Genomic DNA, 15,132 nt, shown 5'->3' on the forward strand with positions numbered 1-15,132 from the left:
GCACTATCACGAGAACTTTCAAGTATACTAAAATATCAATTTAGTAGAAGTCCATTTTAAATTAGACATTGAAAGAGGATTATCAAAGATCAAGAACTTACAAAGATATACATTTATAAATCAAATTGAATCATCCAATTCAATTGATTGAATTAAGTATATGATTTTTTTTTCAATTTTTTTCACAGGAAATTTAAAATTATAGTGGAAAAAAATATTTTAGTTAATAAAAAATATTGATGTTCCTGGAGAAAACTACTTTTAGTTTTTAAAAGATATTTTCGATATCCAATCATATTTTGAATTCTTAAATATCAAAATCATAGTTTTAAATTGTTTCGTGGATATCTCGACTCCAAAATTATAAAATAATTTTTTTAATTGTTTTTAATTTATTGTAGCTAATTAAACTTTGGACATATTTATCTTTCTTGTTGGAGAAATGATTGAATACTGTTAGAATGATTTAAATATCCACTAAAGAATTAAAATTAATGCACGTCAAGTTCAATCAGGGTGTAGTCGGGATTTAAAATTAATTGGGGCGAACATGGATTACGTGGGGGAATAGCCAATAGATTTGTGATGTAACTGAAAAAAAAAATTAAAAATTATTATTATTTTTAAAAGATGGACCCATTACATTTATTATTATTATTATTAAACTTAACCTTAGTTTATGAAATAATTTTTAAAAACTTAAAAATTAATTATATAATATATATTAATATAATGCTGCCACACACCAAACCACATTTACGACGTGGAGAGCACTCATTAAATCTTAAAATATTGTTTATTTTTTATAATTTAATATTAATTTTTGTTTTGTTTTTCTCCTTCACCTCTCATCAGCGAACCAACACAAGTCGCCACTACGTCCAAATCTTTCCGGACCAAGTGAGCCGACGGTTTGACTGAACCGACCAAAATTGACCCATCATCCAATTTTAAAATCCCTGATTTTTATTTTAAAAAAAATTAAAGATAAAAAATAGCCCTGTGATTTAGGGCAATTTCTGCCGACATGTCGACCGGACTGCTCCCGGCCAGCCACCGAAGAGCCGGGTTCAATGTCGACCACGTCAGAACCAACTCATTTTTATCGAGTCGATCGAAATAATATCTCGGATACTGGACCGGGTTTGGTTCACCAACTTGGATCCGGCGGGCGCAATCGGAGGAGAGAATTAATCAGGAGGGCATTCCTGATTAATCAATTGGTTAAAGCGTGATTGATGGCTTGATAATGATATTCTACCTGCAAATTTGTACATGTAGATTTGATGACAGATTTTGATTTGTTTATTAAATAGATTAAGTTTGAATTAGAATTAAATTAAGGCATGCGATCGACATGAGTCGTCGTGTCCAGTGCCAATTGTGACATGACTTATTCGAACTGTAAACAATTGCGAAAATTAAACAAGTGCTATAGAAAAGGACAACACTTTAATTAGTTCGAAGTGGATAATTAATTCATTCATTCATTTAACTTGTAGGCATAATTAACGGGCGCCGTTGCTTCGGTTTTCATGGTCAAGATTACGATGATGAGTGATGTCGGAGCGGTTGGCGCACGTGCATGCATGCTGTGTGAACATTAATCAAAAATTAAATAAATTAAATTTTTTTTCAAATTAATCGATCAAATTTTTTAATAAAAATCAAATAAATTGAATCAATATTTTATCGATTAATTTAATTTTTGATCAAATTAATCAAAATTTTTAAATATTATAAAAATTTTATTAATTAATTAAGAATTTATAAATTTATTTACTTCAAATTTATAAATTATTTTTCTATTTTAATTTAATTAAATAAAAAATTTTAAAATTAAAATTGAATTAACTGAATTAATTAAATTTAAAAAAAATAATTAAAATTTTAAAATAATCAAATCGAATTTTTTAATTCGATCAGTTCAATTCATTTATTCAGTTTAACTAAATTTTTACTCATCCTAACTCTAACTGTGAAATGGCATTCACGTGCCGTGTTCTGCATGCTCAAACCAGATTAGACATGCCACGTCACATGATTAATTATTTTATTTAGATTATAGTTTTATAATTATTTAAAACCTACGGTAAAGGACACCATATAACAAATTACATAAAAATAAATAATATAAATAAATTTTATATTATTTTGTATCGATACACAAGATATGCGCAGAGAGTACCAGGAGTACAATTGGGCACCAAATCTATGAATTAAGTTGCTTGTCCGAGCACAGTTTGATCAGCTAGCTGGTTGAGAGTTTGACACAACAGTTAAAATCTAATATAATTTCAAAGGAATTAAATTTAAATGTAATCGACATGGAGCTTCATTGGATTCAAAGATACAGTTGGGATGCCTCAGGATCAATTGCAGTGCCGAGATGCACAAGTTGGACTCTATTATCTGTGGCAAACAACAGAAGTACAGGAAGATTCTGCATCAATCAACCACATTCCGAACCTTTGAAGCTCCAATTGCACCGAGGCCGTTGTCATCTGTCGATCCCAAAAGATGATATTCACTTTGCTTTCAGGTGGTTTCGGAGTAGCATCCCCTAGTTTCAAACCAATGTTAGAGTGATCAAATCTCGACAGCAGAACATTATCCTTCTCGCCTAATGTCATCGCAACGAGATGCATGAAACTTTTGTCTCTCGTCGGCTGAGAATTGTTTGCTATCAGAAACTTGCTCGCTGTTGCCACCTTGTGAACGTACTCGCCTTTCCAAATCTTTACAGAGGATGGGCAGCTCTTCACAAACAGCAACTCAACATCTTTCCCAACAGCAAGATTATAGGAAGAATTTGGCAACTCAGGTAATGAACCACCACTCGGAATCATATTACCATCAATCAGCCATGTATCGTAGCCGAATTCGAGGCACTTCTGGATGATAGAGGCTTTAACCCAAGTCTCTTTTACAAAGTCTGCCTCATGTTGGAGGTCTATTGACTTGTCGTGTCCAAAACTTGAAATCAACTTGTTTGAATCAATGACAGGATATCCTCTCCTGGCAAGGTCAACCAAGAGCTCTGTATCTCCACCGACAAAAATGACATTCAGCAAACCATCTTTTTGAAGATTGCAAATAAGGTTTCTAGCAATCTTCTCCGTCGTCTGGTACAAGCTTATCACAACTAATTTGTTCTGTTTCATAGAGTGAACTATAGATCTGAACTCATCAAAGCTACCTGCGATTCTACCTGGAAAAGTTTCCGCGAAACAGAAGTCGTACCATTTTAAGTTCATCAGTGGTGGAAGCTCCAGTAGGTTGAAATCGAGAGGTTCATCCTCCAACAAATTTGAATCAGGACCAATCGTCTTTCCATAATTTACGCCTGCATCTCTATGAGAGATGCTGAGAGCTCTTTCTTGATTGAAGTTTGTGTATATATTGTAGTACCCACGGGAATGAATGAATTTGATGAACCAAGGAGTCCAAATTCTCTCGCCGAACCTTTTGTACCATCCTGTAGTAACCTGAAAAACATGGCCCAAGAAAGAAGGAAAAAGAGGCAATAAAATTGTGAATACTCGACATGTAGAAAATATAGCACAAAAATCACAATTTACTGATAGATCAGGATTTTAATGAGACAATAAGGTTTCTTTTATTTGGAAAATCACTTATATTCAAACAACTCGAAAATGAAGGGGGAAAAAAAAACTATCTTGGTGCCTGAAATAAGCAAGATTACCATGCCTTGTAGAAATGGCTTGATTCCTTTGGTTTTGTTTTCATCGTACCATAGGCGGAATTCCTTCCATGGTTTTGGAAAAAGAAGCTGACCCCATGTGCCAACCATTTGGTACAAGAAAATTTGGGTTTCGTTATCCAACTGCAATTTGTTTCCATGTTTGCCTGCAAGTTCATAGTCAACTAGATTTACAAGTTGACTCTTTGATGTCGTCGTCATCAATTCATCACAGTTAAGCCATGTTTATCTCAACCATTTAAGGTCCCTTGATCGAGTTCTTGCAAGACTATATCAGTAGTAGCACAAGAAGCACTTAGTCTCAAAAATCAGGCATGCATACATTAAGATCATAATGAGAAATTAAATGGAAGCACTTAAATACACCTTGCAACATCATCTATTCCATTGGTATAAGTTGCAGTAAGACTTTATGATCTATTCCATGGCCGAATAAGCAATCTAAAAGGAAACTTCCATAGGCAAAGATAGTGAAGTGGTACAACTCAAGTCATCTATCTACATTTGAGATGATAGACAATATTTATAGGTTGCAAATGTTGTAAATTCACAGAAAGAATGCCATTTCAAGTGCAAAATTCGTTATGCACTAAAATCTTTAGAACACTGATGAATTTTAAACGATTTAAGGCAAACAGTGTGATCTGAGATACAAGTGCTGGAAATGCACACACACACACAAACGATCTTGAGACGAATTAAGGACAACTGAGTAGAAAAAACAGGGAGAAAGGAGAACCAACAGCATACCAGCAACAAACCTCGGCCGTTGGAGCGACGCGCCGTAGATGGAAGGATCATAGTTTGTCGGGTCGTAGTAGTACTTCAAGATCAGCCCTTTGAGGAACTTGTAGTACAGCGGCGACAGCTCAAGGTCGTCCTCCACCACGAAGGCGAATTCGTCGTCGGAGCTGGGCCACCACGCCTCCAGCCACTGCGCCTGGAGCCCGACGTTGGCCGTCCTGTAGTGGACAATTTTCTCCCCGTGTGGCCAGCCGATCCGGTCGACGAGATCCAAGATCCGGCGCGACTCCTCCAGCTGTCTGTCGACCGTCGAGTCGGAGGAGCCATTCGCGACGCGGAAGTGGTCGATGAGGACGTGGAGGTGGACGCGGTCGCCGGCGTAGTCTGCAGCCGCAAGAGAGCGTAGGCAGCGGTGGAGGGAGGCGATGCGGTCGTACGTGAGGACCTTGATGATGAAGGTGAAGCGGGAACTAGGGTTTGAGGTAGGAGAAAGGGGAATGGACGATCGGAAGGAGGACGAGGAGTAGCGGTAGGAGAAGAAAAGGAAGAGAGCGGAGAAGGAGACAAGGAACAAGATGGAAAGCAGGGGTCTCCCCTTCGGTTGCATCCTGTGAAAAGATGGCCGGAATCAAACCGGAGCTTGCGCGGAGTGATCGCCCATCGCCGGAACGTCGCGCCGCTCCGTAGGTTAAAGGCCGAAAGCGGCGTATTAATGGTGGTGAGCCCAACCGGCCCAAATCGGCCCATTAAGTATGGGCCGCCAAACTTCGCATGAACACACAATTACCGACGTGGAAAACAGGTGGCCAAATTGTCTGCTTCGATCAAATCTAACTCAGATTGCGCCGAGTTGCTTTTATGCGTCAATGTATCCAACAAGGGCATCCGATGCTGATGTGGCCCAATCAAGAGACAGATTGCCATATCCCCAAAGCAGTCAATAGATTCGATATCCATGATGAACCCAATTTCGGAAGGCAAGCTCAATCCAGTCCTTCTCTTCTTGCTTGAAGTTCCTCACCTTGTTTTTGCTTCTCATGGCCGCCTCCACATTCTCCTTTTCTAGCCACTTCAAGGTTTCCTCTCTCCCCCAAACCTTGTTCGATATCCGCCATCAATTTGGGGGGTTTTCAAGGTAGGGCTTTTTACTCTGTTTTGTTGTTTAGGGTTCTTGATTCAGATAAACATTTCCCTTTTTTATCCTTCTATTTTTCAATGTACAATGCTCAATCTTCTTTAAGAGAGAAATGCTGATAGAATGGATCATCTGTTGCATGCTCTTCTTTATGTTTCATGTTTCAGTTAACTTTTTTGTTGGGGTCTCAGTTGAAATTCTGAATCTTATTCGGTATTCGTATATTAGGTTTTAGGATTTTTTTGGGGATGTGGTTGTTGTGTTCTTGTTCTTTGGTCGTGTGTTTCTGATGGAAAAAGATACTAGTAATTCATTGCAGAAGCTGCGAATGTGTTTGATGAATGCATGATTGCTTGCAGCCTAGAAGAAGGCTATACAAGTAATTAATCTGCTAGCAGATGGTGATCGATTCACACCTCAGATTATTATGATAGATAGATAAATTATGAAACATAAATTTTGGCAAATTTACATGCAACTGGGTGAATTGGGAATCAATGGAAGAGTTAATTACTTGGACGCTGTGGCTGGTGCAAAACAGTCGTCGTTTGTATTGCTCACCTTCGTCTTAATTCTTCTCATCCTCCTCCTTGGGAAGTATGAAGGCCACACGCCGGCAATCTCCTCCGCGCCTAGTCGAAACAGAGCTCGAGCTCGAGCTTGGGTTCGAGTTTCCCTTCTTCAAGCATGGCTTCAGCTCGCAGGCTCGCTGCTCCCTGAGGCCGCCGGCACCGCCGTCGACGTCGAACGCCTGGCCGTCGAAGTTGGAGTACGTCACCGCCCCGTCGTCCGGGTAGCTCCGGCGAGCGCTCAGCCGCGGGGACGAGGGGCGGTCGCGACGGGAGGTCTGGACGAGGCGGTAGAGGGTGTGGCAGGGGACGATGTAGAAGACGTTGCCGGGGTTGAGGAGGGACTCGGGGCGGACGACGACCCAGGGGAAGCGGAAGACGTCCGGGCGGGTGACGTAGTGGCGGGGGTTCCTGGCCATCACCTCGCCGGCGGTCAAGGGCTTGCGGTGGATCTCGACGAAGCGGCCGGGGTGGACCAGCTTCAGCACGGCGCCGTCCTCGCGCTCCATACACCGCCGGAAAGAACGCAGGTGGTGGAAGCCAGGCAGGCTTCATTAATGAAGCAAGGATCACTTCCGCGGAGAACACGAGGAAAACTGGATAAGATTTTCTTGTTCTTCGCTAGAAAAAACTTTGGGGACTTCACCAAAGCCGAGAAACTGCAAGCTTATCTCAGTCAGTATTATTTTAAACACACACGACCCAAAAGTCTGTCTCGAAGACAACATATTCAATTAATGATCTCTAAAACGTTAAGGCACATAATTATAGCAGAAACAGGAAAAAAAAATGGGGCCTCTATAGTAGATCCACTGCCAAAATTAGAGTTAAGCTTGAGCTTCTAATGAAGAAGGAAAGAACGATAGCCTCCGCTTTTGGATGCGCGGAGGGAGGTGCTTGGTGTACTTCTTCGGGCCAACGGCGGCCCAGGGCAAGAAGACACCAGTTCCGTTGTGCAGCGGCGAGTTCCTACGGGAGGTGGTCATGACGACTTCCCCGGGCTGCGCCATCATGACAGCAGGGGTTTGGAATGGAATCATGGCTGGAGGTCCGTACGCAATGACTCCAGGCATGGGCATCGTTGGCTGTGGGATGGAGCCGTCTGGTCGCCACAAGATCATAGCTTGGTTGGCCCGTGAAGCAGTAGGCGAGTACAAACGGTGAGCGCCGGTTTTAACTCTCATGAATGTGACGGTCATCCTCTTGTTTGGCGATGCGCACACAGCGTGCCTCGCCATATCAGCACTGTTGCCGCGCATCACTAGGAGTGCCCTACAGAGATTTATGAACGATCGTTATCATAACTACTGTGGTGGTAGAATTCAACGATGGTGTTTGCATACCCTTCATTAACTGTAAGAATTAGCGATCCCTTGTAGTTTCCTTCATGATCACTGATAAGCGAGCGGCCAAAAGCCATTGTTGTTTCGGAGAGGAGAAGTGTCAGAATGGGGTTTTCCAGATGGGGAGGCTTGAAGTAGGGCTGAGAATAATCGTCCTGCACCAGGGGAAAAGAAGAGTTGGGAAAGAAACAAGCTAAGAAGAAAACTGGGTTGCAAAAGAAACAACTACCTCATCGAAGAAGTTGATAATGCAGCTGTTAGGCTTCTTATTATCTGGTATGATGTGCCAGAGGACCAAATGATCAATTATGTTCTGCAATGCAGGGGGAATTGGCTCGATGCTACCTGCATTAATCATTTTTTATTCCATTTAACTTGTTTCCCTCCCTCTAAATATCGATTAACAGAAATAAAAATAGAAAAATTGGAACAATTCTCAGAAATGCCTACTTACTTTCTCCTTCAGTGGTCGGCTGGAATACTGGAACACCAAATTGAATGATCTCCCTCTTGTTCCCTTTCATTTCTTTATTAAAGAAAATAAATGTTTCCCCTGAAAGCATATGCGCAAACTCAGTTATTCAGCAGATGAAGCATCATCTTCACGACTATTGACAGAACCATTTCAGACAAGGCTGTAAATCATTTGAAAGAAGCAATTTTGGTCGCTTTACCTGAGAGTTCTCCTCTTCGTCCTGCATGACGAAGTCCATTGATGAACTGGACGAGGTTAGGCAACTCTGAGGCTGTGAAAATGCACTCGTACATCTTGAGACCTTTCACAACATTAACCTGGCAAAAGAAACACTAATCATCTTTTATTGCATCTCTAAACAGAATGTGATGTAGAGATAGAACTCGCCATATGCCCTTTCACTGACTCCTTTGCCACGAAACCTTTCGAGAGCTTGATCCTCTCCAGGCGCGCTGAGAAATCTCCATCATCAGCAGAAATGTCGACCCAGGCCGCTGAAGATGGTTCTTGCGAAGATCCTAGCACGTGAGAATTTAATAATGGTAATGCTTCAGTCAATGACAGATCATAGGAAGATGGAAAATTCAACTTAAAGGTATGATGTGAGCTTCAACAGTTGAACCAAACGAAACCAAACAAGAGATGCCGTAGAAAATTAGGAATTGGCAGTTGGTGCAGGGTTGAAGACAATGAACGAAAAGTTAGAACCGAGTGACGGTGTCGCATATGCTTGCTAAATGATGAACATTTGAATCAATTCATTAAATCAAGCTGGTTCAGAATTCAAGGGTTTTGGATGGTGAATCATGAACAATGAATGTGCAGGCGGCGGCGGCGGCGGCCATTTGCAATTTCCATCTTGGATTCCTTGAGATGTGGGACGCTGTCCCCTTTCGGACGACTCCTCAGATCACCCACCAAAAAAATTTGGTCGTGATAAATGTTATTGAGATCCCCACCGCTGCGTCCGCCGATCCCCCACTGCCGCTCGACACGGCGGCCGAGGCCCGCCGCCACGCACTGACTAGACTCGGGGACCATCGGACGATCCTCATTGGAGGGATCGCAGCCTTGGCGTCCCTTGCGGACTAGGGCCACGTGGCAGGAAGGAACCATCTAAAGCGAGCATTTTCGCTCGCGGCGCTGTCATTTCGATCTCGCCGGTTGCTGGGGCAGAGGGGAGTGATGGCCGCGGACTCGTCGGCGGAACGCCATAGGGGATAAGAAAAGAGAGGGTAAATGGGGCCGCCGGATCGAACGCAGTCTCGCCGAGGTGGCGAGATTCGAGTTCCGGTGTGGTTCGGACTAGTATTTGGAGAAAAAGAGAAATCTATAGATTTTAAATGCAGAAAGCGTGGAAATAAGCTCTTAAAATCTCCGGAAGAAAGCGATAAAAATGGCATCCTGTAATTTATTGATATTCAATGTAGATACCTCCGCTGGCGTCGCCGTCTTCAACAACAATCTGATGTGAACATTTTCCTCCAGAAGGCGAATCCACCGTCGCCTCCGCGTCCTCCTCGATCCCCGCTACCTCATTGCTTTCCCCCACTGCCTCGTCGGAAGGTTCTTCCTCCGCCGGCGCTTCCTCTGTGAAGGCGGCATTAATGGCCTCCACCTCCGCAGGAGTTTGCTCTGAGTTTCCTCCAGAAGACGCATCCACCGTCGCCACCGCGTCCTTCTTGATCCCCGCGACCTCAATGCTTTTCCCCACCGCCTTGTAGGAAGGTTCTTCCACCGCCGGCGCTTCCTCTGTGAAGGCGACCTTAACGGCCTCCGCCTCCGCAGAAATTTGATCTGAGTTTCCTCCAGAAGACGCATCAACCGTTGCCGCAGCGTCTTCCTCGATCCCTGCGACCTCAATGCTTTCCTCCACCGCCTCGTTGGAAGATTTTTCCTCCGCCGGCCCTTCCTCTGTGAAGGCGGCCCTAATGGCCTCTGCCTCCGCAGAAGCTTGCTCTTCCGGGGAAGGGATTTCACTCTCCGCGGGAGGGATATCACTCTCCCAGAAATTGACCATCCCATCCGACTGTGCCGGAGGAAGATGAAGTCCCTCCCTTGCGGTAGCGCGGCTGGCTTCCAACAAGCGGATCTCGAAGGAGATCTCCTCGATGGGGAAGTACTTCTGGTTGTGGAGCACCGGGATCCAATTCAGGCGCCGGCTGTGCAGGGCAGCGAACACCGACTCGTACTCCTCACCGCCCTCGTTCTGAGCCAGGTGGCTGCAGAACGCGTCGATGATCGCGTTCGCGGCAGCGAACTCGCTCCGGAACCATGCGATCATTTGGTCCCGCGCGTACACCTCCAGCACCGGAACCACCTTCGCCATGATCAATCGCTCGATTGATCAATCGCCACCCTCCTCCTCTTCCTCCTTCCTCCACTCAAATCTCGGAGAGAGAGGGCAAGAGAAATCGAACGACACGAGCGCAAAATCTAAAATGCTTGCTCGAGGCCGAGAACGAAACGAGAAACCGAGGGGGTGGGAGTATAAATACTACGGGAAAGGTACACGTGGTGAAACGGGAAGGTGGAAGGATAAAAAGCCCAGCGACCACGCGAACACCGGATCCGCGACGCAGTCATACAATCGGCTCACCGCTTCACTTACGGTGACCGAATTCTCCCGTCCGCGGGCTGTAAGCGGCCACGTGGACGGGCTGTGGCCACGTAGATCTGCACCCTCAACGGCCACTCTTCGGCCTTCATCCATCAAACAGTCACAGTTCATCTCCTCTCGCATCGGACGGCTTAAGACTCACAAGTTAATGACAGTTGGTCGCTGACGTTCCCAAGGAAGCTGATGCTACGGTGACGTCATAGAGTTCGTTGTCAACGCCGGTAACTTTAAATTTTTGTTTTTTTTTAAAAAAAAAGGCCTGTGAATTTAAAATGATAATTATAATAATAATAATGAAACGGATTTTGGCTTCCCAATTTGGATCCATTAACACTTCCTTCTCAAACCCATCAAGTAAAAAGAGCTGTAGGTTGTTGGGTTGGAGCTCTGGTGCTAGCTATGTGGTAACTGGCTACCCTTTCCAAAAGTTATTTTCGAGCTTGAGACAACAAATGGCAAGTGACATCCTTTTAATTCTAGGAGGATATGTTTCACACTCATCTAATGTTTGAGACACATGACTTTGGCTAGAAAATTCGTAGTGTCCTATTTAATTAACATAAAAATATAAAATAAATAAAAAGACTTTTGCAAGTATATAAGGAAGAAAAAAAAGGAATGAAAAAAAGGAAATGAGTCATGGATTTGTGGCAAGTATATACAGCAATTACTTTTGCATTGTTGGAAAATTGTTGATTTATGACATGAAATAATTATTAAAAAATGAAAATACTATTAATTTTAAAACCAGCTTTGGCCTTGATGGTAACACATTCCAATTTAGTAGTGAGGCTGCAAGTTTCTTTCCCTAGTTCGATGTCATTGCATATTAGAAGCATTTATTATCATACTATAATTGTGCACGAATGTTAGACTATTCAATTATGCTCCAAATTTGTTTTAAAAGATTATTTTAAGCACACAGATTAATTTTAATTGCATGCATTAACATTAAGCTTTTTTTTTTAGCAAGGAGGTGTAAAATAGTTGTAGGTGTAATTCTCTGTTTGCTTAGCTGATAAAAGTGCAACAGAACTAACTAATCTAATGTTTTGTTTGTAAATATAAAAAAAATTAAAATTGAATTCACAACCAAAACAAACAGAGAAAGAGTTGTGAATTAATCATATTAAATGTATTGTGAATGATCTAAGAGATTAATGGACAACAAAAGCAATTTGTCTATCCCCAAATTAAATGTATTCGCAACATGAGCATCATCAATTGTGTTGTCGTGATCGCCGCTTGACTCGCCTAACTCCATGAGCTATTTAGGGGTATTCAAACGACAAATGGGGTAAGTTATCATCATGCTTATTCTTACCTGACTTGTCGCGACTTATGGTAATGTTTAATCTCTTCTTATGCCTTAGTAGAACCACAATGAATTCTTACCTGACTTGTCCTGACTTGTCACTTGACTTATGGTAAAAAATGACCAATTATCTAACAATGAGTTCTCACCGAATTCCATGTATTGATCTCAAGTTCGTGCCTTGATGCTGCATTTGGGTCTTGCACAAGGTCGAACCACAACACTCTACTTTTTGAGATTCATATATAGGACCACAAAACTAATAGGACTTTTTTAACAAAGCTTTTGTGGGGGGGAGGAGATGAGACATTGAGTACAAATAAAAAAAAAAAGCAAGGCTTTCAACTCAACAACATAGTGCTAAAGGCTGAGAGTAAGAGGATTGAATCAAAAGTGAGGCTCCACCTTTAGTTGCATGAAATCTTAAGCCATCACTCAAAAGGGTGGATAGATTTGGCAGTCCTGCCATAAGCAAGCATGCTTCCTGTGGTGGGGGACCCTTTTCTTGGCCCCTTTGTAAGGAATAAGCTACAGGGTTTGCCAAAGTTTGAAGTGCTCTATTGGATGGTGGAAACATAAAGAGGAGGAGCACCAAATCAAAGATATATCTCATCCATAGTGCTCTGCACACACACTCTCTACTCTATGTCACTTTTGCCTTCTTTTTTTTGTTCCTGCTTTATGCCCAACATAGACTGTCCTATACTTTGTAAAAGATTTATAGTTCGACTTGTAGTTTGCAATGCTACAAAATCAAAACAGTCATCATATAGTAGAGCCTTTAATTGTGAAATTTACGGCAGGTCTGATTGATACGAATAGCTATTTTATTTCAGTTCATCCTTATATTTGACTACAAAATAAATTTAAAGCATTGGTTCTCAATGTTGCTCTTTTAAAAATTATATCGAGCAAGCTAAGCAAGTTAATCTAGCCAAATGGATGGGTCAAGTGTACCAGTCAAGCTAGATGGGGTCTGATGATTTGATTAGGACAAATGGTCCAGTTGTGTCAAGATGGGTGAACTAATCAAGTTGGGAAGACAAGTGGGTCAAATGGATCGATCGAGTTGGTCAAGTAGAATAGGTTGATCAAGCTGATCAAATGGGTTAGGTTGTATCAAGCCGACAGACAAATCAGTTTGGGCCAATAAAGTCAATTGAATGGTGTGAGCAGACCAATTGAGTCATTCGAATTGAGAAGGTCAAGCAAATAAAATGAATCAGTCAAGGCCAAGGATTTATCAAGCTAAATGTACTAGTCAAACCTGAGGGTGAAGCAAGTTGGCCCTATTATGCCAATCGGATGGGGTAGATTGGTCGCGCCAACCTTTGAAAGTATTTGTATAGAGATATTTTATCATCATAAAAATTATTATTTTTATCTATTTCTTATGACAGTCCTGTTAATTAAGCATAAAAGATTCTATTTCTATGCTTATTCTATTACATGAATCAAACTAAAAAAGTACTCATAATTATTATATTTTATATCTACTCCATGAACTAAGTGCGTCTTTAAACACGACTAGATGGTGACATATTCTTAATGATATAGAGAGAGTAACAGTGCCATGGAAGGAAAAGGCTTCGTTTGGTATAAAGAACAGACAAGAAAACATGCATGGATCTGAAATCTCCATCCCATGTCACTGTCCTTGATAAAAGAACAAAACAAGTTAATTTATAACTAGAATATATTCAATCAGTTAGTTTGTTGTCTTATCATTAACAAAGATTGGATGATTGGAAAGGATGATGTTTATTGATCAAGTTGTAAATATTTTATCTTGGATTTAGTACAAATACAGATATCTTTGATCATGAAGTTAAGATCTAGCAGATTAGTAAAGGGAACTCAATTATAACCTACATGACCATGATATGAAATGTCCAATTGCATAAGTAATTCATAAATTTCTGGGCAATAAAGTTTTTCATTTATCTTCATTGCAAAGACAGTATTGAAGTTACCTTTTCCAAGGTCATCTATGAGAGCAATTTGCTGCTGCATCATCATTGAACAAGGAGAACAAAGGATGGATCACTCGAAAAGGGTCTTGACTCATAAGATTATCTTCCTGAAGCTTTCATCTGTGTGCAAGTCTACCACACATAAAGAAGCACAAAAAGGGGCACATGTTGTTCTTGGGACCTCTTCTTTTAAGTATGCATGGTCAGCATTATTGGTCAGTAAACAAGCACAACATGGCACAGTTTCTTTGACACTGTTGCAAGCATACTCGGATATGTATTTCAAAAAGGTGCGTTATGGTGTCACATGTGCAAGAAAATGCTAAAGGTGAGTTATACAGGTAGGCACAAATTTTCTAAGGACTATTTGCAGTATAACTCAATATTTGTAGCAGGTAAGAATAATTGAACAATTTCTCAAAAAGAATCTACTCCACTATTTTCATATCATAAGTACAATAATTGCACTGCACTAGAGAGAATCTAACCTTTCTCTTCCAGTCCAATAAGAGTATTTGGATGGCAAAGAGCAGCTCCTGTAACACTTGCCAAGAATGACAAGTAGACATAGTGAAGCTTTAGCTTTCCTAATATTGAGGAATTTGATTTAGGGATGGCGAGGGAGTGGGGAAGCACCAGTTTATGCTTTTACCAGTTCGAGTTCAATGAGTTTTTACAAGGATGAAAAAAAAGCTCAAGCTACTAAATTTTGAAAGCAGGGTTACTTGTGCTTACTGCTCGTCACTTTTTTACCATGACAGTTATTAGAAGGTGAAAAAAACAAATAAACTGTGGTTTGCAACTACCATCTCTGACAAAAACATGATTCTTTTGTCCTGCAGTTTGATAGTTCTTGTAAAAAATATCTATCTGTACTCGACTAATTCTGAGTTCTGTCTCCTTGGATATGGTAATAAATACCAACACAAGTTGTAAACTTTATGAAGATCCAAGACGGCATAAATGCTCAAGTGAAGTTTGATATACCATGGCAAAGAAGATACAGGTAAGTTCAGATGAGGAACAAGAGAAGCCATGGGTTGATTGTGGAGTCCACTTCAGACACCAATATTTAACTACTGAAATATGACCAATATACTTACAAGCTCCCAATATCAATTTTGCTTCTGGTATATGATTGCTGCAACAGAGTGTGACAGATTGAAAAATGAAGAAAAAGGAAATAAATCACACAAATTTACAATTTTTTCATCATAGAAATGAGTTGTATACT

The 15,132-nt window shown here is 41.3% G+C and overlaps 2 protein-coding genes across 2 annotated transcripts; both read right to left on the reverse strand.

The window, feature by feature from the left end:
* Positions 1 to 2,391: 2,391 nt before the first annotated feature.
* On the reverse strand, positions 2,392 to 5,125 carry LOC141840530 (uncharacterized). The gene is made up of 3 exons (XM_074728545.1): positions 4,475 to 5,125; positions 3,707 to 3,870; positions 2,392 to 3,488 (listed from the first exon to the last, which is right to left on the reverse strand). The coding sequence occupies exons 1-3, from the start codon at positions 5,073 to 5,075 to the stop codon at positions 2,409 to 2,411; spliced, it is 1,845 nt and encodes a 614-aa protein (XP_074584646.1). The 5' UTR covers positions 5,076 to 5,125; the 3' UTR covers positions 2,392 to 2,408.
* Positions 5,126 to 6,880: 1,755 nt separating this feature from the next.
* LOC141841375 (RNA demethylase ALKBH10B-like) lies at positions 6,881 to 10,319 on the reverse strand. The gene is made up of 8 exons (XM_074729540.1): positions 9,933 to 10,319; positions 9,425 to 9,869; positions 8,378 to 8,508; positions 8,190 to 8,307; positions 7,970 to 8,068; positions 7,745 to 7,860; positions 7,516 to 7,670; positions 6,881 to 7,444 (listed from the first exon to the last, which is right to left on the reverse strand). Exons 1-8 carry the CDS (start codon positions 10,317 to 10,319, stop codon positions 7,000 to 7,002), a joined length of 1,896 nt encoding a protein of 631 aa, XP_074585641.1. The 3' UTR covers positions 6,881 to 6,999.
* Positions 10,320 to 15,132: the final 4,813 nt, after the last annotated feature.

This window comes from Curcuma longa, chromosome 11 (assembly GCF_044706935.1).
Source record: "Curcuma longa cultivar G26 ecotype Majalengka, Jawa Barat chromosome 11, ITB_CL_G26_1.1, whole genome shotgun sequence".
NCBI classification, from domain to species: Eukaryota; Viridiplantae; Streptophyta; class Magnoliopsida; order Zingiberales; family Zingiberaceae; genus Curcuma; species Curcuma longa.

Excerpts from the sequence above, each read along its gene's own strand:
- LOC141841375 (XM_074729540.1), bottom strand. The coding sequence starts at position 10,319 with ATGGCGAAGGTGGTTCCGGTGCTGGAGGTGTACGCGCGGGACCAAATG. Across the intron at positions 9,870-9,932 it reads AAGAGCAAGCTTCTGCGGAG|GCGGTGGAGGAAAGCATTGA; the intron begins GCAGAGGCCATT and ends TCTTCCAACGAG. Across the intron at positions 7,671-7,744 it reads TTATCAACTTCTTCGATGAG|GACGATTATTCTCAGCCCTA; the intron begins GTAGTTGTTTCT and ends CCCCTGGTGCAG.
- LOC141840530 (XM_074728545.1), bottom strand. The coding sequence starts at position 5,075 with ATGCAACCGAAGGGGAGACCCCTGCTTTCCATCTTGTTCCTTGTCTCC. Across the intron at positions 3,871-4,474 it reads ACGGCCGAGGTTTGTTGCTG|GCAAACATGGAAACAAATTG; the intron begins GTATGCTGTTGG and ends ATGAACTTGCAG. Across the intron at positions 3,489-3,706 it reads AGCCATTTCTACAAGGCATG|GTTACTACAGGATGGTACAA; the intron begins GTAATCTTGCTT and ends CATGTTTTTCAG.